This window comes from Lithobates pipiens, unplaced genomic scaffold, assembly GCF_037356315.1.
Source record: "Lithobates pipiens isolate NorthernLeopardFrog02 unplaced genomic scaffold, aLitPip1_a1.2 Scaffold_22, whole genome shotgun sequence".
Taxonomy (NCBI): Eukaryota; Metazoa; Chordata; class Amphibia; order Anura; family Ranidae; genus Lithobates; species Lithobates pipiens.
In genome coordinates this window covers 189,255,415-189,276,133 of record NW_027507784.1, presented here as the reverse complement: position 1 = coordinate 189,276,133, position 20,719 = coordinate 189,255,415, and the positions used below count along the sequence as shown (strand labels likewise).

Genomic DNA, 20,719 nt, shown 5'->3' with positions numbered 1-20,719 from the left:
AAATTAGTTGCCCCTCCGACTCTTTTTCCTTCTCTGTTTGCTTTGAGCCATGGGCCTTGCCATGTCTCAACAGGAGGGATGTGTCGGACGGTAAACAAACATTGGTGGGCTCCAGGTTTCCACACATATGCTGTTAAGCAGGTTCAGGAATGTGCAACATGTCAAATGCATAATATTGGTAAACCAGTTCCCACTCCTATGAAGCATATTTCACATACTGAGGAGCCATTTCAAATTGTGCAAATTGACTTCTCAGATATGCCCCCTTGTGGCTGTTACCGGTATCTTTTGGTTTGCGTGTGTCAATTTTCGAACTGGGTTGAAAGCTTCCCCACTGCGAAGAATGATGCCCGTACGGTAGTTAAATGTCTTACTAGAGAATTAATACCACGGTTTGGTATAGGGGCTGTCATTTCCTCAGATAGAGGTACACACTTTGATAATAAACTGATGGCAGAAGTAGTGGCTATTTTGGGAATAAAACAGCAGCTGCACACGCCATATAGGCCACAAGCTAGTGGGATGGTTGAACGCACTAACCAGACGTTAAAGAGATACCTTGCAAAAATAACTGCTAATGGGAAAAGCACATGGGTAGAAGCATTGCCTATAGCTTTAGCAACCATTAGGACTACCCCTAAAGAAAAACACGGGCTATCACCCTTCGACATACTATTTGGAAGACCACCTCGGAGACTTCCTGCACCTTTGGCACCCCCAGAGACAGTAAATTTGAGAAATGGTCAAGATACCATGATAGACTATGTGCGCAGACTGGCAAATGTGTTTTCTGATACTTTTTCCAGAGCCAAAGCAGGACAACCAGTGGACACAAGTGACGGAACGCATGGACTAAAGTCAGGAGAGTGGGTGTACATCAAGAATCATACACCCCGGACCACTTTGTCTCTTAGGTGGAAAGGTCCGTTTCAGATCATTCTTGTATCTCCAACTGCAGTGAAGCTGAAAGACTACAAGTACTGGGTTAGGCCTCATGCACACGAGACGCAGTTAAACGCGCGTTCAGATGCAGTTGGACAGTTTTTTCAACTGCACCTGAACTCATTCAATGTTATCCTATGTGTCCATGCACACAGTCTCGTTTTTTTGCGTTTATATGCAGTTGCGTTTAATCTCGTTTTTCCAGAAGCAAAAAAATGCGTTCAGAGACAAAAATTTCTGCGTTTCAGACGCAAAACGGGGCTAAACGCGGCTAAACGCGGCTGAACGCGGCAACCGCGTTTAGCCGCGTTTGCGTTTATATGCGTTTTTAAAGGAACCCAATTTTTGGTACCTGAAAATTCTGAAATATGATTTAAACTCATAGAAAACAATAAAAAATGTTAGGAAAAAGTTGTAATTACTTTATATAATTCATAGAGTGTATTTACTTTGTGACACAATCCCATAATATCTCTAGTGTTTCCATTAGCTTGTACAATGAGGAATTCCTTCACTTCTTTGCCCCAAATACTCATCCAATTTCTAATCTAATCAGTGGCTCCACCTAGTCTGGCCAAGCCATAGCATTGTCATAGAAAAACTTAATGTCTAGTCAGCCCCCCTCCCCCACCATGTTTCCATGTAGAACACACATCCTTCATGAAACTGAAACTTTTTTCCACAAGCCACCCCCCTTCCCCCAAGCTAGGCTTGTCCACACCTTGGATTGCCATCTTTGAAGACACATCTCCTACACCTTGGATTGCCAGCTTTGAAGAAACATCTCCTAAAAAATGACTTCTGATGTGAGCCAAAACAACTTGATTGAAGTAATTCAAAATTATGTACAATTATGGGACAAATCCCATGAATTGTACCCTGACCGGATTGCCAAACAGAGGACATGGGAAAATTTGGCCAAAGACTTGACCCCAAACTGGGAAGACCTCTCCAGATCCCAGCAAGAAACTCGAGGTAAGTTCAATCTATATTTGGTCAAAATTTTGGGGTATGTTAATTTGTATTTTCAGTTTTTAAGTTGATTTTTAATCATTGCACAGTGGCATCATTTCAAAAAAGATGGAGATCTTTGGCCGACAGAGTAAAGAGAGATCTAAAAAAAGAAAAAGAATCAAACCGCAGTGGAGCCCAATCCACCTACAAAACCCACCCCTTGACTGTCCAATTGTCTTTTTTGAGGGACAGTTTAATTTCAAGAGCGTAAGTAAACTTAAATTTATTTATCAATTTATATTATTTTGTAACATTAATTTTTTTTTTAAAAGTAAAATTTTTAAAATTTTAACTTGAGATCTAAATTCTTAATTTTTTTATTTTAATATATGTTATTTATATTTTTAATTTTTCTATTATAATTTTTTCGGTATATTTTTTGTACAATTTTCTCTATTTTTTGTGTTTAAAATAGATTCTAATACATTTTTAATTTTTTTATTTTTTGAAGATAAATTTTAGACTGGATAATATAATATCCGTTAATATATTAAATTTAATTGTCAGATAATTGTGTTTAGTATGCATGTATGTATGTATTTATGTATGCATCTCAACCCACTGTCCCTCTCCATCACCCCCTCCTCTTCTCATATTCTATCTCACTCAGCCTCTCTCACTCCCTCCTCCATCTTTATTTCATTCAGTGCCTCTCCACCCCCCTCTCTCCCTCTGCTATTCTACTCCCTCTCCCCCCCTCTCACTCCCTCCTCCCTTAGTTCAGTCACTGCCTTTCCACCTCTCTCTCTCTCTCCCTCTGATCTTCTCACTCACTCACTCTAGTCCCCTCACCCTCCCCCTTCTTTCTTCATACACCTCTCCTCCTGGTCCTCCTTTCTCTCCATCTCCCATCCATTAACCTTTAAGTTATGTTAGGGGTTAGTGCTTAAGGGTGACAGTAAGGAAAGGGCATTGGTTATAGCTAAGGTCAAGGTTAAAGGGTTAGGGATTATGATTCGGTCCGGTGGTTATGGAGTATGGGTAGTGCTGAGGGTTATCAAATAGGGATTAGTGTTAGCAGGTAGGATTTTAGTTACCAAATAGGGGTTACTGTTACCAAATCGGGGTTAGGGTTAGCAATTGGGGTTTAGGGTTAGGGTTAGCAATTGTGGTTTAGGGTTAGGGTTATCAATTTCGGTTTAGGGTTAGCAATTAGGGTTAGGGATAGTGTCATCAATTAGGGTTTATGGTTACCAAATCGGGGTTAGGGTTAGCAATTGGGGTTTAGGGTTAGGGTTAGCAATTGTGGTTTAGGGTTAGGGTTATCAATTTCGGTTTAGGGTTAGCAATTAGGGTTAGGGATAGTGTCAGCAATTAGGGTTTATGGTTACCAAATCGGGGTTAGGGTTAGCAATTGGGGTTTAGGGTTAGGGTTATCAATTTAGGTTTAGGGTTAGCAATTAGGGTTAGGGTTAGTGTCAGCAATTAGGGTTTATGGTTACCAAATCGGGGTTAGGTTTAGCAATTGGGGTTTAGGGTTAGGGTTAGCAATTGGGGTTTAGGGTTAGGGTTAGCAATTTCGGTTTAGGGTTAGCAATTAGGGTTAGGGTTAGTGTCAGCAATTAGGGTTTATGGTTACCAAATCGGGGTTAGGGTTATCAATTGGGGTTTAGGGTTAGGGTTAGCAATTGTGGTTTAGGGTTAGGGTTATCAATTTCGGTTTAGGGTTAGCAATTAGGGTTAGGGATAGTGTCAGCAATTAGGGTTTATGGTTACCAAATCGGGGTTAGGGTTAGCAATTGGGGTTTAGGGTTAGGGTTAGCAATTGTGGTTTAGGGTTAGGGTTATCAATTTCGGTTTAGGGTTAGCAATTAGTGTTAGGGATAGTGTCAGCAATTAGGGTTTATGGTTACCAAATCGGGGTTAGGGTTAGCAATTGGGGTTTAGGGTTAGGGTTATCAATTTAGGTTTAGGGTTAGCAATTAGGGTTAGGGTTAGTGTCAGCAATTAGGGTTTATGGTTACCAAATCGGGGTTAGGTTTAGCAATTGGGGTTTAGGGTTAGGGTTAGCAATTGGGGTTTAGGGTTAGGGTTATCAATTTCGGTTTAGGGTTAGCAATTAGGGTTAGGGTTAGTGTCAGCAATTAGGGTTTATGGTTACCAAATCGGGGTTAGGGTTAGCAATTGTGGTTTAGGGTTAGGGTTATCAATTTCGGTTTAGGGTTAGCAATTAGGGTTAGGGTTAGTGTCAGCAATTAGGGTTTATGGTTACCAAATCGGGGTTAGGGTTAGCAATTGGGGTTTAGGGTTGGGGTTATCAATTTCGGTTTAGGGTTAGCAATTAGGGTTAGGGTTAGTGTCAGCAATTAGGGTTTATGGTTACCAAATCGGGGTTAGGTTTAGCAATTGGGGTTTAGGGTTAGGGTTAGCAATTGGGGTTTAGGGTTAGGGTTATCAATTTCGGTTTAGGGTTAGCAATTAGGGTTAGGGTTAGTGTCAGCAATTAGGGTTTATGGTTACCAAATCGGGGTTAGGGTTAGCAATTGTGGTTTAGGGTTAGGGTTATCAATTTCGGTTTAGGGTTAGCAATTAGGGTTAGGGTTAGTGTCAGCAATTAGGGTTTATGGTTACCAAATCGGGGTTAGGTTTAGCAATTGGGGTTTAGGGTTAGGGTTAGCAATTGGGGTTTAGGGTTAGGGTTATCAATTTCGGTTTAGGGTTAGCAATTAGGGTTAGGGTTAGTGTCAGCAATTAGGGTTTATGGTTACCAAATCGGGGTTAGGGTTAGCAATTGTGGTTTAGGGTTAGGGTTATCAATTTCGGTTTAGGGTTAGCAATTAGGGTTAGGGTTAGTGTCAGCAATTAGGGTTTATGGTTACCAAATCGGGGTTAGGTTTAGCAATTGGGGTTTAGGGTTAGGGTTATCAATTTCGGTTTAGGGTTAGCAATTAGGGTTAGGGTTAGTGTCAGCAATTAGGGTTTATGGTTACCAAATCGGGGTTAGGGTTAGCAATTGGGGTTTAGGGTTAGGGTTATCAATTTCGGTTTAGGGTTAGCAATTAGGGTTAGGGTTAGTGTCAGCAATTAGGGTTTATGGTTACCAAATCGGGGTTAGGGTTAGCAATTGGGGTTTAGGGTTAGGGTTATCAATTTCGGTTTAGGGTTAGCAATTAGGGTTAGGGTTAGTGTCAGCAATTAGGGTTTATGGTTACCAAATCGGGGTTAGGGTTAGCAATTGGGGTTTAGGGTTAGGGTTAGCAATTTCGGTTTAGGGTTAGCAATTAGGGTTAGGGTTAGTGTCAGCAATTAGGGTTTATGGTTACCAAATCGGGGTTAGGTTTAGCAATTGGGGTTTAGGGTTAGGGTTATCAATTTCGGTTTAGGGTTAGCAATTAGGGTTAGGGTTAGTGTCAGCAATTAGGGTTTATGGTTACCAAATCGGGGTTAGGGTTAGCAATTGGGGTTTAGGGTTAGGGTTAGCAATTTCGGTTTAGGGTTAGCAATTAGGGTTAGGGTTAGTGTCAGCAATTAGGGTTTATGGTTACCAAATCGGGGTTAGGTTTAGCAATTGGGGTTTAGGGTTAGGGTTAGCAATTGGGGTTTAGGGTTAGGGTTATCAATTTCGGTTTAGGGTTAGCAATTAGGGTTAGGGTTAGTGTCAGCAATTAGGGTTTATGGTTACCAAATCGGGGTTAGGGTTAGCAATTGTGGTTTAGGGTTAGGGTTATCAATTTCGGTTTAGGGTTAGCAATTAGGGTTAGGGTTAGTGTCAGCAATTAGGGTTTATGGTTACCAAATCGGGGTTAGGTTTAGCAATTGGGGTTTAGGGTTAGGGTTAGCAATTGGGGTTTAGGGTTAGGGTTATCAATTTCGGTTTAGGGTTAGCAATTAGGGTTAGGGTTAGTGTCAGCAATTAGGGTTTATGGTTACCAAATCGGGGTTAGGGTTAGCAATTGTGGTTTAGGGTTAGGGTTATCAATTTCGGTTTAGGGTTAGCAATTAGGGTTAGGGTTAGTGTCAGCAATTAGGGTTTATGGTTACCAAATCGGGGTTAGGTTTAGCAATTGGGGTTTAGGGTTAGGGTTATCAATTTCGGTTTAGGGTTAGCAATTAGGGTTAGGGTTAGTGTCAGCAATTAGGGTTTATGGTTACCAAATCGGGGTTAGGGTTAGCAATTGGGGTTTAGGGTTAGGGTTATCAATTTCGGTTTAGGGTTAGCAATTAGGGTTAGGGTTAGTGTCAGCAATTAGGGTTTATGGTTACCAAATCGGGGTTAGGGTTAGCAATTGGGGTTTAGGGTTAGGGTTATCAATTTCGGTTTAGGGTTAGCAATTAGGGTTAGGGTTAGTGTCAGCAATTAGGGTTTATGGTTACCAAATCGGGGTTAGGGTTAGCAATTGGGGTTTAGGGTTAGGGTTAGCAATTTCGGTTTAGGGTTAGCAATTAGGGTTAGGGTTAGTGTCAGCAATTAGGGTTTATGGTTACCAAATCGGGGTTAGGTTTAGCAATTGGGGTTTAGGGTTAGGGTTATCAATTTCGGTTTAGGGTTAGCAATTAGGGTTAGGGTTAGTGTCAGCAATTAGGGTTTATGGTTACCAAATCGGGGTTAGGGTTAGCAATTGGGGTTTAGGGTTAGGGTTAGCAATTTCGGTTTAGGGTTAGCAATTAGGGTTAGGGTTAGTGTCAGCAATTAGGGTTTATGGTTACAAACTTGGGGTTAGGGTTAGCAATTAGGGATAGTTTTTGGTTTAATTTCGGGCTTAGGGTTTAGGGTTTGTATTGAGTAGTTGGGTTAGTGTTATGTCTACGTTTTTTTTTTTAGGTTGGTGGGTGGGGGTTTGGTGTTAGGGGATAGGCTTAGGGTTGTGAAAAATAAAATAATAAAATTTTAAAATGTGCACATGTCTAACTGTACTTAAACCTTATTATTTAAAGGACAACATCCAACATTTCAGAGGATGAAGGCAGTGTCCATCAGGATATAGTAAATGAGATGGAGGATGTGCCAAGTGCATCACAAGCGAGTTTATCTTTGGCTACAGTTCCAATTTCACGCGACCGTGAAACACCGGTTGCTTCTATACAGGTATAACACAACCTATGGTCTCTGATTTTTTATAGAAAAAGAATGTATCATCATTACTTTTGGTCATATAAGTGCAAGATGTATATGTCAATAACTGTATGTATTTTATTTTATTCAAGGGTGATCGCAGTCGATCTCCTGCAAGAAGCAGGCCAAGGGGGCGTCGGTCGCGTGACGTAGACCAGGAACCGACCAGGGTGGAAACCAACATTATTAATTTAGTAGAAGAGCTACGCCAGGAACGACATCGGAGCGATGTCTTCCTGGACCTAAATAATGGGCGCAGTATTTTTTGCCGTAGCCTATATGTAATTCTTGAACAATTGTCTGAAGACCGCGAGCGGCAATGCCGTGAAAACATTTATTGTTATATCGTGGCATGTCTAAATGCAGAAAGACAGTCGCGGCCCCCACCGCCACTGAACATTGTCCAAGGGGGGATGCAGAATACTCCTTTCATGGATATTCCAATCCAACGAGGTTCATCATATAGCCAGGGAGTTACAGGTAACGTCCTACACACACAGAGACCGCCAGCACAATATGCAATGTCGTCAACAATTGGCACACCATTTATGCCACAGACAATGTCCCAGCTCCCACCCCTTCAGCCACGGATGGGTAATCCTTCCCCCGTTGACGAAAGTTCACAGGATAACTACGGGACATATCATAACTTATAATTTAATTATTACAATTTGTTTTTTTTCCTTTATTGATCATATTATTAGTTAGCACTTTTCACACCCTTTTGCACTAAATTTTTTTGATATTTGCACTGTTTGAAAAAATGTTTGATTTTGAATAAATATTATACTGTTTGCACTTTTTGATTATAATGTATTTTATATTTTGTTTCAATTTTAGATTTTAAATTTTCTTTTAATAAAGAAATAATATTTGAAAATTATGAATTGGTGTCCATAAATATTAGATGTGTGGATAAGTTGAAATGTAATGAAATCTTTTATTTATATACATTTATATATATTTTTGGTGGCTCTATATTTAGAGAAGTGTTACATTATCACATCCTTTGTTTAATCTAAGACATTATAATCCCATAAGGTTTTACGAGATTACAGTATTCATGCCCATTCTCCATAATTTAAAGTGTTTATCGATGGTTATAATACAGTAACCTAGAAATTATATTAAAAAATAATTAGCAAGTGAAACAAAGTAACATGCTTAAATTAAAAAATGTAAATATAATTAAAAATTGGGACAAAGAAAAAATCCTTTATTGAAACTGAATGAACCACAGTAGCATTTTTCAAAAATGTCAATAACTTTGAGCTAGCAATCAGACTAAATATGGGTATCCTGCCAGGGCACGCTACCAACAGGTGAAACAAAGTATTCTGCAAAATTGTTTCGAATGGTCATTGCTCTGGCTGTTGGGCGTAGGTCCATGTATTGAATGTTCTGATTGGTGTTGGGAGGGGCAGGATCTGTGGATATTCTATCATTTTCAATTAAAAAGTTATGGAGAACACAGCATGCAAGTACTACTTGGATAGCGTTTTCAACATCTAACTGCATTGTACTTAGTAGTACCCGCCATTTTCCTGCACTTATCCCAAATGCACATTCCACAACGCGTCTTGCACGACTTAGTCTGTAATTGAAGATTTTTTCTTGATAACTATGTCCTTGTCCACTGTATGGTCTCATTATATTTTCTGAAAGCCCGAATGCCTCATCAGCCACAATGACAGCAGGTAGTATGGGCTCTGTAGTGTTGGGAAGAGGCCTCCAACCCGGAATTCCAAAGCAACCTTCATGTATTCGACGGCCCATGGACGATTCTCTAAAAATACGAGAATCCCCTTGACTGCCGTATGCTCCAACATCAACACATATAAATTTAGATTTGGCGTCAGCTAGTGCAAGCAACACAATTGAAAAATATTTCTTATAATTAAAGTACATAGAGCCCGACTTTGGTGGCTTTTTGACGCGTACATGTTTGCCGTCCAGTGCTCCAATACAATTTGGGAAGTTAGTTTTTTCCCAAAATTCATTAATTATGTTCTGCCACATACACTGTGTTGGAACTGGCATTACCTCTCTGTGTAGCACCTCCCAAAGTATAGTGCTGGTTTCTCGTACGACTTTGGAAATAGTGGAAACGCCCATTAAAAAATAATGATGTAGAGATGCATATGATTGACCGGTTGCCAGAAACCTAAATTTTAAAAAATAATAATTTATTAGATATAATGTCTTCATTAATAACAAGGATAAATATATATTTTTTCAATATAATAAAATGAATACTGTATATACGTGAATCAATGTTTTAAAGCACATTGTTTTGGAGCTGAATATGGCACCATAGGATTATGCTGCAGTCATGCACTTTTCTGCATCAGAGAATCAATTTTTGAGACCCGAAATGGGGGCCCATATCTTGGGGCCACTTATTGCCAGGAACCCCAAATTCGGTATGCTGACACTGTGGACCTAGGACAACAACATATCCAAATTTGAGGATCCTCTCACTAAGTGGCCCCGAGATAGGGGGCCCTAAAGTAGGGTCTCAAAAATGTCATGCACTTTTCTGCATCAGAGAATGACATTTTGCGACCCGACTTTGGGGGCCCATATCTTGGGGCCACTTATTGCCAGGAACCCCAAATTCGGTATGCTGACACTGTGGACCTAGGACAACAACATATCCAAATTTGAGGATCCTCTCACTAAGTGGCCCCGAGATAGGGGGCCCTAAAGTAGGGTCGCAAAAATGTCATGCACTTTTCTGCATCAGAGAATGACATTTTGCGACCCGACTTTGGGGGCCCATATCTTGGGGCCACTTATTGCCAGGAACCCCAAATTCGGTATGCTGACACTGTGGACCTAGGACAACAACATATCCAAATTTGAGGATCCTCTCACTAAGTGGCCCCGAGATAGGGGGCCCTAAAGTAGGGTCTCAAAAATGTCATGCACTTTTCTGCATCAGAGAATGACATTTTGCGACCCGACTTTGGGGGCCCATATCATGGGGCCACTTATTGCCAGGAACCCCAAATTCGGTATGCTGACACTGTGGACCTAGGACAACAACATATCCAAATTTGAGGATCCTCTCACTAAGTGGCCCCGAGATAGGGGGCCCTAAAGTAGGGTCGCAAAAATGTCATGCACTTTTCTGCATCAGAGAATGACATTTTGCGACCCGACTTTGGGGGCCCATATCTTGGGGCCACTTATTGCCAGGAACCCCAAATTCGGTATGCTGACACTGTGGACCTAGGACAACAACATATCCAAATTTGAGGATCCTCTCACTAAGTGGCCCCGAGATAGGGGGCCCTAAAGTAGGGTCTCAAAAATGTCATGCACTTTTCTGCATCAGAGAATGACATTTTGCGACCCGACTTTGGGGGCCCATATCTTGGGGCCACTTATTGCCAGGAACCCCAAATTCGGTATGCTGACACTGTGGACCTAGGACAACAACATATCCAAATTTGAGGATCCTCTCACTAAGTGGCCCCGAGATAGGGGGCCCTAAAGTAGGGTCGCAAAAATGTCATGCACTTTTCTGCATCAGAGAATGACATTTTGCGACCCGACTTTGGGGGCCCATATCTTGGGGCCACTTATTGCCAGGAACCCCAAATTCGGTATGCTGACACTGTGGACCTAGGACAACAACATATCCAAATCTGAGGATCCTCTCACTAAGTGGCCCCGAGATAGGGGGCCCTAAAGTAGGGTCGCAAAAATGTCATGCACTTTTCTGCATCAGAGAATGACATTTTGCGACCCGACTTTGGGGGCCCATATCTTGGGGCCACTTATTGCCAGGAACCCCAAATTCGGTATGCTGACACTGTGGACCTAGGACAACAACATATCCAAATCTGAGGATCCTCTCACTAAGTGGCCCCGAGATAGGGGGCCCTAAAGTAGGGTCGCAAAAATGTCATGCACTTTTCTGCATCAGAGAATGACATTTTGCGACCCGACTTTGGGGGCCCATATCTTGGGGCCACTTATTGCCAGGAACCCCAAATTCGGTATGCTGACACTGTGGACCTAGGACAACAACATATCCAAATTTGAGGATCCTCTCACTAAGTGGCCCCGAGATAGGGGGCCCTAAAGTAGGGTCGCAAAAATGTCATGCACTTTTCTGCATCAGAGAATGACATTTTGCGACCCGACTTTGGGGGCCCATATCTTGGGGCCACTTATTGCCAGGAACCCCAAATTCGGTATGCTGACACTGTGGACCTAGGACAACAACATATCCAAATTTGAGGATCCTCTCACTAAGTGGCCCCGAGATAGGGGGCCCTAAAGTAGGGTCGCAAAAATGTCATGCACTTTTCTGCATCAGAGAATGACATTTTGCGACCCGACTTTGGGGGCCCATATCTTGGGGCCACTTATTGCCAGGAACCCCAAATTCGGTATGCTGACACTGTGGACCTAGGACAACAACATATCCAAAGTCGGGTCGCAAAATGTCCTGCACTTTTCTGCATCAAAGATACATGGCCTCAAAGTCAACTGTGACCATCAGCGGCAATATAATTTGGTCATTAGGGTTAGGGTTAGGGTTATTGTTTATGATTTTTTGGTTGGGTTGTTTAGGGTTAGGGTTTGTGTAAGGGATATGGTTAGCTGTTAGGGGTGGGGTTAGTGTTAGGGGTTAGGGTTAGTCTTAGGGGTTAGGTTAGGGTTAGTGTTAGTGTTATTGTTTAGGGTTAGGATGAATGGTTATTGTTAGGATTATGGATATTTTAATAAGGCATTAAAAAATATAATAATACCATATACTGCAGCAATAAATTTAAATATATTAATCAGTACATATTTGACGATGAAAATATATTAAAAAATTGGTCAAATAAATAGAAAAAAATTATAAAAAATCTAATTAACATACATTTGATTTTTAAAAAATCAATTTGAAAATAGAAAAAAATAATAAAAACATATTAAGATTAAAAAATAAATAATTAACTATTTTAAAATTGTTTTATATTAATATATTGTATGAAAACATGTTAAAAATTGGGAGAATTAAATTTTATAGATTTGAAATAATTGGAAAATTTACTATAAATAGACATAATTTTTTTTTAAAAGGACAGAGAAAGTTTTTAAAGTGTGCATCTATAGATAAATATATTTTTAAAATATATACACATACCTGATCGTTACCAACAGTCGTTCCTCTGGTGACACACTGTTTCTCATATTGGTGTCCACGAATGTCAGACCAGGTCGTACTTTTTCTAAAAGCAGATCAAATGTGACAATGGTCATCCGGCTAAAATTAAAAAACTTGTCGGGGTAGGTACGCAGCTGAACATACATGTTTGTGAAATATCCAAGGGACATTCGCTGTCCCATCAACGGATGGGTCCAATATCGACGAGCTCTGACTCTGGACCTCTCACGAAATTTGCGACGACGTTGCTGTCTCATCAAGAGCAACATCAGGAGCATTTCCTGACATATATTCAATATGGGATCCATTTCAAAATATATACTACAGAAAGAGAGGCAAATGCAAGTGTACAACTGCTCTCTATGCTGCTGCTGCTCACTCTGATCAAAATAGCAGAAATAGTTAAAAAAACATGCTTTGAGAGCTTGGGGAGGGTCTACATGATGTTATCTTTATAAACGCGTTTAAACGCAAACGCGTCTAAACGCGTCTAAACGCGTCTAAACGCGGCATGCAAACGCGGCTAAACGCGCGTTTCTAAACGCGCGTTTCTGCAGAGGTTTCATCTGCGTCTCGTGTGCATGAGGCCTTAATGGTTCCCATTGTAAAAAGACTGTAGCTCCAAAGGAACATACAGATCAGTCTGCTGGTAGCAGGTATTCTTCTTTACCCTTGCCTTCTAGATCATCACCGCCAATTACTCGTGCCAGAGCCAGAAGACTCCAGAATGAATCTCCTGGGGCCTAGACCGAATGTGGTGTTATGGAGCGTTATCCTCTGTGGTGGAGCGGTGGTGTGGATTACAGTAATGTCATTCGAATGGACATACCATAAAGAAAAGGGTAAGATACATGACACCTACCTTTTCAATGCCACTGTGACAAGTGAGAAATTGCAACCTGAAGAAAGCCGTAATCCCAATCAAAGAGCAAGAAGAGACACTCATGAGTATCATGTTAAATTGGGTGAACCCTTTCATAACTCCTTTGTGTCCATGCACCACAGGCAGCAAAGAAACTGAACATTTCTAATTGCTGGATATGCACACACGCACCTATATCACATAAGACTATACCCTTATTAGGTGTTCCCAGCACATTGGCTGAAATAGAGAACAGTGCTCACTTTGAAGATGTAAGCAGAACTATGGTTGACAGAGTTGTTTCACTCCTGTTGTTCACTAATGCTCCAATGACAATCCCCTCTGTCTGCATAAACTTCACTCGAGAATATTCATCTGAGCTGCTTACTCAAGGTTTTCAAAATACTACCAGACCTATTGGGAACTCTAACTGTATGGACAATGCTGAGATCAGATATTGGTTTGATGGTAAGGATACAGCATGGCGCACAGATCGGTATCAGGAACTACATGACTACACGCATCGACAACATTCTAGGCAAAACAATATGAAATTATGAATGTGTTTGCAGGGGTATAATTTCAAGAAGGCTTGTGCAGCTCCCCCAGGTTATTACTTTATATGTGGGAAGAAAGCATATAATTGGATCCCTTTAAATTCTATGGGGGTTTGTTATTTTGGGAGAGTAATACCTGCCACTTGGTATATGAGTAACGATGAGTTTAAGGAGTCCCAAATCCGTAAAATCCCCATACATCTTTTAAAAAGAGATTTAGATTCTCAGTCAGAACTTGGGGGGGAGGAAGAGAATCATGATGAGGTTAAAGATCCTGACATGAACAAGGAGGGTGAGACTAACATTGAGGTACCCCTAGTTAATGTTGAGGAAAATACTAATAACATTTATAATAGTGACCTTGGCACTAATATAGATTCCCATGACAGGGAGATAAAGCCAATATTCTCCATACCATGGGTAAATAGATGTTGTATCAAAAAGGCATTCAGTTTTATCATTGATTTAGCTGACTTGATCGATAATATTACAGCATTGTATGATATGAACTTTGTGATGCAACTATAGCCTGAAGATCACCCCTTTTGCATGGGGGTCTGAGGAACATAAATGCTCAAACATCTCCATCTATGGCTGCTTGAGAGCAAGTATTTGTAGCATAGAAATACCTAACCTGGAGATATCGGAACACCTCGAAATTTGGTAATTTGTTTGGCTCCTGCAAATTTGATTTAAAACCTGAGGAGGAAGACAGACAAGACTAGTGATGGAAGGAGGAAGGGGGCAGAACACCAGTTTATGAAAGAAGGAAAGCATAGGAGTATAATAGGATATCACACCCAATGCCTGTTTGAATCTATTATATATATATATATCTCAGGGTTATAAATCAGAAGCGGGAGCCATAGCAAGTTATCAACAAAATGTAGATTGCAGTCTGCCACCTCCAAGCAGACCACCAGAGGGACCTCTTGGGTAGCATGATATTTAAGTAGTGGGTCTAGTTGGCCTTTAATAATAATATTTTAAAAAGTGTGGAATCCACCCCACCCTGCCCACACTTGGGATGCAGCAATATCATCCAGGAAAGTCGTGGCCAAGTGGCACTACAGATGAACTGGGCAACTCAGCGCTGTAGTATATGCAAAAAGTAGGTCAGGGCAGGTAACAGTTAAGTCCCATGCACACTATCAGATTTTCTGCTGAGTTTTTCCCTCAGGTTTACCAAAACCATGTAGTGGAAGGGCCTGCCTGATTGCCTACAAATTGAAACTCCTAAGGTTTGACCTCATATTATAGGTTTTTGGTAAATCTGAAGGAAAAAAAATCAGCAGAAAATCTGATAGTGTTTATGGGGCTTAAGACTCTGAAGAGAGAGTTATCTTTAACAGTGTCAGATCTTGTCTAAAATATGTGTAAAGGGGACCACTGTGACATACGGGTTGTTAAATGGGTCAACATGGGGAGTAAGTGTGCTACTTAGGGAGTTAAGATTAAGGGTGTAAGTATTTTAAACAGAAGTCGGAAAAAAGAAGAGGGAACAAGATGCTTGAAGTTCTGCGGCCATCAGTGTGATATTCAAAGCCTTGGATTTACTACAGTTAACCTCCACTTCAGAGATCCAAGCAAAACGATCTAACATTTTACAATAGAAAAAGTGCATCATCACAGAGTAGCCACAGTGAATGCTGATACACTACAACATGTGCCATATCCTAAACTTGACTGGAAACATATAGAATTGACTACAAAGATGGACTTTATCAGCACAGAACTCAGTTAAAATTTGGTACATTTATTCAGTTAATAGATTTAACAATGTTAAAAGCATATGTATAAAAAGACACAAAAACAATTCACCCTATAACATCACATCCAAGACCGTGTGAATTAGGATGTTTCTGTGCAGTGTAGCCATGGATCAAAGCCACGGCAGGATAGCTTAACCAGTTGTGTAAAGGTTATGGATGAATATGCTTTACATGTTTCGAGAATGGATGCTTCTTCAGGAGATTTTTACAGTTACATTCATATAAATGCATATGCAATAAATAATATACAAAAATAATATGCTGCACTGGAGGAGAGAGCAAACCCCCAGGGTTGGAAAAACTACATGTAAGAAGCATAATTGTAACTATTCATTTGTGAAGAAAGAGAAAAGGGCCATAGGCCCTTTAACCACTTCAGCCCCGGGAGATTTTACCCCCCTTCCTGTTTGTGATTCGCCACTGCATCACTTTAACTGACAATTGCGAGGCCATGCGATGTTACACCAAAACAAAATTGACGTCCTTTTTTTCCTACAAATAGAGCTTTCTTTTGGTGGTATTTGATCACCTCTGCAGTTTTTATTTTTTGCGCTATAAACAAAATAAAACTAACATTTTTTTTTTTTTTTACTTTTTGCTATAATAAATATGCCCCAAAAATATATAAAACAATATTTTTTTCCTCAGTTTAGGCCGATATGTATTCTTCTACATATTTTTGGTAAAAGAAAATTGCAATAAGCATATATTGATTGGTTTGTGCAAAAGTTATATTGTCTACAAAATAGGGGATAGTTTTATGACATTTTTATTATTTTTTTTTTATTAGTAATGGCATTGATCTGAGGTTTTTATCATGACTGCGACATTATGGCGGATACATCGGACACTTCTGACACTATTTAAGGACCACTGTCATTTATACAGCGATCAGTGCTATAAAAATGTGCTGGTTACTGTGTAAATGACACTGGCAGGGAAGGGGTTAAACATTAGGGGGTGATCAAGGGGTTAAGTGTGTCCTAGGGAGTGATTCTAACTGTGGGGGGGATGAGCTACCATTGACATGACAGTGATCACTGCTCCCGATGAAAGGGAGCAGTAAATCCCTGTCATGTCACTAGGCAGAATGGGGAAATGCCCTATTTACATAGGCATCTCCCCATTCTGTGGCTCCGTGACACGATCGCGAGACACCAGCGGGCATCGCATCAGCGGGACCCACGAGCACAGTTACGCTGTATGCGCTAGCCCCGCCAATTGGAGGGGACGTACAGGTGCGCCCATTTGCCCACAGCTGTCATTGTGCCAATGTATATCGGCGTGCAGCTCTCAGCAAGTGGTTAAGCTAATCCTGGTAAAATGAGGTAAATATAATATGACTATACCTTATTAATGTAGGTGCTTGCTTGTAGAAAGCAAAGGTGCATACTCCCAGTATACATACATAAAAATCGACACCAATGTCTACATTGACAGGCTGCCAGGTTCGGGGGATATATACAGTATCTTACAAAAGTGAGTACACCCATCACATTTCTGTAAATATTTTATTATATATTTTCATGTGACAACACTAAACCAAATACACTTTGCTATAATGTAAAGTAGTCAGTGTACAGCTTGTATAACAGTGTAAATTTGTTGCCCTGTCAAAATAACTCAACACACAGCAATTAATGTCTAAACCCATTGGCAACAAAAGTGAGTACACCCCTAAGTGAAAATGTCCAAATTGGGCCCAATTAGCCATTTTGCCTCCTCAAATTTATGTGACTTGTTAGTGTTACAAGGACTCAGGTGTGAATGGGGAGCAGGTGTGTAACATTTGGTGTTGAGATAATTATAGTTTTTGGATGATGGACTTTTTAGGCATAACACAATCGTATAAAAAAAACTATATTTATTCCAAAATTAAATAAAATCAACACAATTACATAAAATTATCATATAAATCATTCAGAAAAAATGCCTATGAGCATGAATAACGCACCACCTATATACACAATATAAGCAAAAAATTTGGAGGACCAAACTGATCACTCTTCAGTATTATAGAATTTGATGAGGTAGTGTGTCATAAAAAACTCAGCTCTGCTCTACATGTTGAGAGTAAAAGGAACACTTCTTCAGGAGCTATGGCAAATTATTTAATCACAGGTAAAGAAAGTAAAGATGAACAGAGAGTAGTGTCCTCAATGGTGGTAGAAATTCAGAGGAACTCAGGAGGATAGCACTTCAGAAAACATCTAGATTTAGTCTATAAGATAATTATATGCCAGGTAGCTAGTAGTCTTGGACACAGTGAGTGATGACCAGGACAACTGGTAGCATACTGGCTCAGTCAGTTTAGTTCACAGTTGCCCTTTCTCTATATGTGGTGCTGTCGCGGGAACAGAGTACACCAGGAATATAACCTTAAAGACATTCTGTAGGGACTTCTACTTCTGGTCTTCTGGGCATTCATACAACGGGAGGATTTCCTAAACTGACTAACCACTCCCTAAGCATGTTGACGTCATTGGGCCCAGCAAAAGCTGGCCTGGTGGAACTACTGCACTGAGGTGCTGTATCCAGAGGGTCTCTCTTTGCAGTATGCGTTTGTCCAAGTTGCTCCCTCTAGGGTCCTTGGGGCCCCCTTTGAGGACTAGGAATGAGGTAATGGAACTGTCAAATCTGTGATAAAGATCTAGATATCTGCTGACAAGGGTCACTATTATAAAAATAATAAATATGGTCATTGAGTCCCTGTTTTAGTTTTCCAATCTTTTTTTCCTACATAAAATATACTACACTTACAATGCATCAGATATATTACCTCCTCTATGTTACAGTCTGCAGGAAATTTGGGACAAAATATGTCTCAGTTGGGTAGCGTGAACTGTGTGCCTGTATTGCTCCAAGAGCAAAAATTGTAATTGCCACATCTATAAACTGCGGGGGACTGAGTCTGTGTAGAGTGAGGTACAACGAGTCACCGTGTCCCCAAAAGATGTGGTTTTCTTGAACCCCATCTCAGAAGTATGTCCTACCTATTTTTTTAACAATAGGGTCTTCTAAAAGCAAGTGCCAATGATTTTGTAGTGTTTCATAACATTCTATGCTGAGGAGAAAATTTTGTGACAAACTTCTTTGTGGAATGTGAAGCTGACTGGAACTCATAGCCTTGATCACCTGTAGGACCTTGTAAACTGTTATAGGGTAATCTAACTATGCTTTCTGAGCATTAGTCATAGAGGGTAGAGGCACTTCCACTAGCACTTTCGGCTTGTGCAAGAAAGAAGACACCCTTAGTAGCATAAAATGTAGACAAGCACTGTTTGATCTTGTGTAACACTTTAAGAGGGTTAATGGAATAAATGTCCTTTACCAATTTAAGTCTTACTAGCTTTCATTCCCGATCATGCCTTCAAAGTGATAGGGCCAACAATGTATCTGGTTTATTAGCCTTAATATAGAACGCATTCCAACCTTCTTGGCTTGAGAGTTCTATGTCATCAATCTATTAGCCATAGTTGGCTTATTCTGAAAATCAGTATGATAGGCCTGAAAGTCCTTTTTGAGTTTCATGAGGTGAGCATGTTTATCATGCTTAAGTTGAGTTGCTATTTCGATACAAAAGCCCCATATCACCAGTTTGTTGGTCTGTAGGAGGAGGGAATATTTTGGAGTGTTGTTGAATATTTCTTTAGGGTGATCAATATGTCCTGGCAGAATGTCAGGCTGGACAAATGTGATGCATTTAACAGGTGGAGTCTATAGATCTGGTCATAAGCACAGAAATGGCTGTGACCACCATACAATTATCAGACCATGGAATTGGTTGATTGACTAAATGGAGCAGGAGAGGGGAGGATGCTACTGACATAAAGATGTGATCAATTCCAGAGAATGACTGGTGTGGGTAGAAATAAAACAAAAATTTGCATCATGTCAAATTACACTGTCACCATTTTTTTTTTAAATCAGGAAGGCTCGCAACTCCGATGCTCTTGAATAAAAGTACTTTGTAAGTGATTATTGTAATAATGCCTGAAGCATGTGGGAGGTATTTGTTGCCTGCTGCAAATCTGCGGCCAACAGAGCCTTCAGGACCTGCTAGATTTCAAAGCCAAACGCGCCCTGTTCCTCAAAAAAAAGATTTACTATGAGCATGGGGACAAAGGAGGAAAATATCTGTCCAGAGCCTTAAAAGAAGCCTCATTAGCCTCGAATATCTTAGCAAGTCAGAAGATGGCACTTTACTTAATTGCACAGACAAAATATCTGACAGTTTTCAAAAATATTACTCTAAGCTCTACAATATTCCTAACATGCACAGATCATCAACCTTACAGGGTGACAAACACCAAATAATTGATGACTATTTGAAGCAAAGTGGCTTAGCTGTCCTCTCCAATGAGGATGAAGAGTCCTTAGAGACTCCAATATCAGCAGAAGAACTACTTTCCGCCATTAAATACCTCAAACCTGGAAAGAGCCCAGAACCCGACGGTCTTACAGCACACTATTATAACATTTATCAACATTCTTGCTGCCCCAATACCGACCCGACACATACCGAACACATTCTTAATGGCACATGTGACAGTACTTCCCAAACCAGGCAAGGACCCAACAGAGTGCGCAAGTTACAGGCCCATATCCTTGCTCAATCTTGACCTGAAACTCTTGGCCAAAATTATTGCTAACCAATTATGCACCTTTCTTCTGCAAATAATAGGTCCCGAACAAGTAGGGTTCATGCCAGGAAGAGAGGCAAGGGACAATGTCACAAAGGCTCTTAATCTGATATACAGTTGCCGCAAAACTAAACTCGAAGGAAGGACTTCTCTTGTCTACTAATGCAGAGAAGGTTTTCGACAGAGTGTCATGGGATTTTTATTAGCAACTTGCTCCTACAAGGCCTGAAAACGCATATGCTTACTTGGCTTTCATCATTGTACAAAGACCCAGTGGCCAAGCTGAAGATCAATGGCACCCTGCCAGAAACAGTTTTCATAAAAAATGTCACTAGACAAGGATGCTCCCTGTCACCTCTATTTATACTAACATTAGAACCATTTTTTTTTTTTGTTTCAATGTTTTTATTATTATTAAAACAGAATTTGCATGTTACATACACTTACTTAAACATAAATCTGAATATCATTATAATCCTGAAATACAGTGTTCGAAAATAAAGTGATCATTGGCATAAAATAGGAATGCATAGAACAAGAAAACAAATAAATACATTAAGAAATACATAAAAAAAAAAACAAACAACATACCAATATCAAATCTCAAGTAGCTAAACAATAATACTAGTATTTATGTTTATTCTGAGGAACAGCATTAACCAAACCAATAGTGTATAATCTCATATGAATGGCGAATAGAAAATAA

General features: G+C 40.2%; 2 protein-coding genes across 3 annotated transcripts in view; one reads left to right on the top strand and one right to left on the bottom strand.

Annotated features, from left to right (window-relative positions):
• The window catches only part of TMEFF2 (transmembrane protein with EGF like and two follistatin like domains 2), a 955,470-nt gene that overhangs the window by 447,368 nt on the left and 487,383 nt on the right, over positions 1 to 20,719 (bottom strand). The gene's annotated exons all lie outside the window — the stretch shown is intronic.
• LOC143924431 (uncharacterized) lies at positions 994 to 8,443 on the top strand. The gene is made up of 4 exons (XM_077448741.1): positions 994 to 1,917; positions 2,004 to 2,163; positions 6,832 to 6,982; positions 7,102 to 8,443. Exons 1-4 carry the CDS (start codon positions 1,737 to 1,739, stop codon positions 7,663 to 7,665), a joined length of 1,056 nt encoding a protein of 351 aa, XP_077304867.1. The 5' UTR covers positions 994 to 1,736; the 3' UTR covers positions 7,666 to 8,443.

Coding starts and splice junctions, on each gene's coding strand:
- LOC143924431 (XM_077448741.1), top strand. CDS start 1,737: ATGACTTCTGATGTGAGCCAAAACAACTTGATTGAAGTAATTCAAAAT. Junction 1,918..2,003: donor ATCCCAGCAAGAAACTCGAG/GTAAGTTCAATC, acceptor ATCATTGCACAG/TGGCATCATTTCAAAAAAGA. Junction 6,983..7,101: donor CACCGGTTGCTTCTATACAG/GTATAACACAAC, acceptor ATTTTATTCAAG/GGTGATCGCAGTCGATCTCC.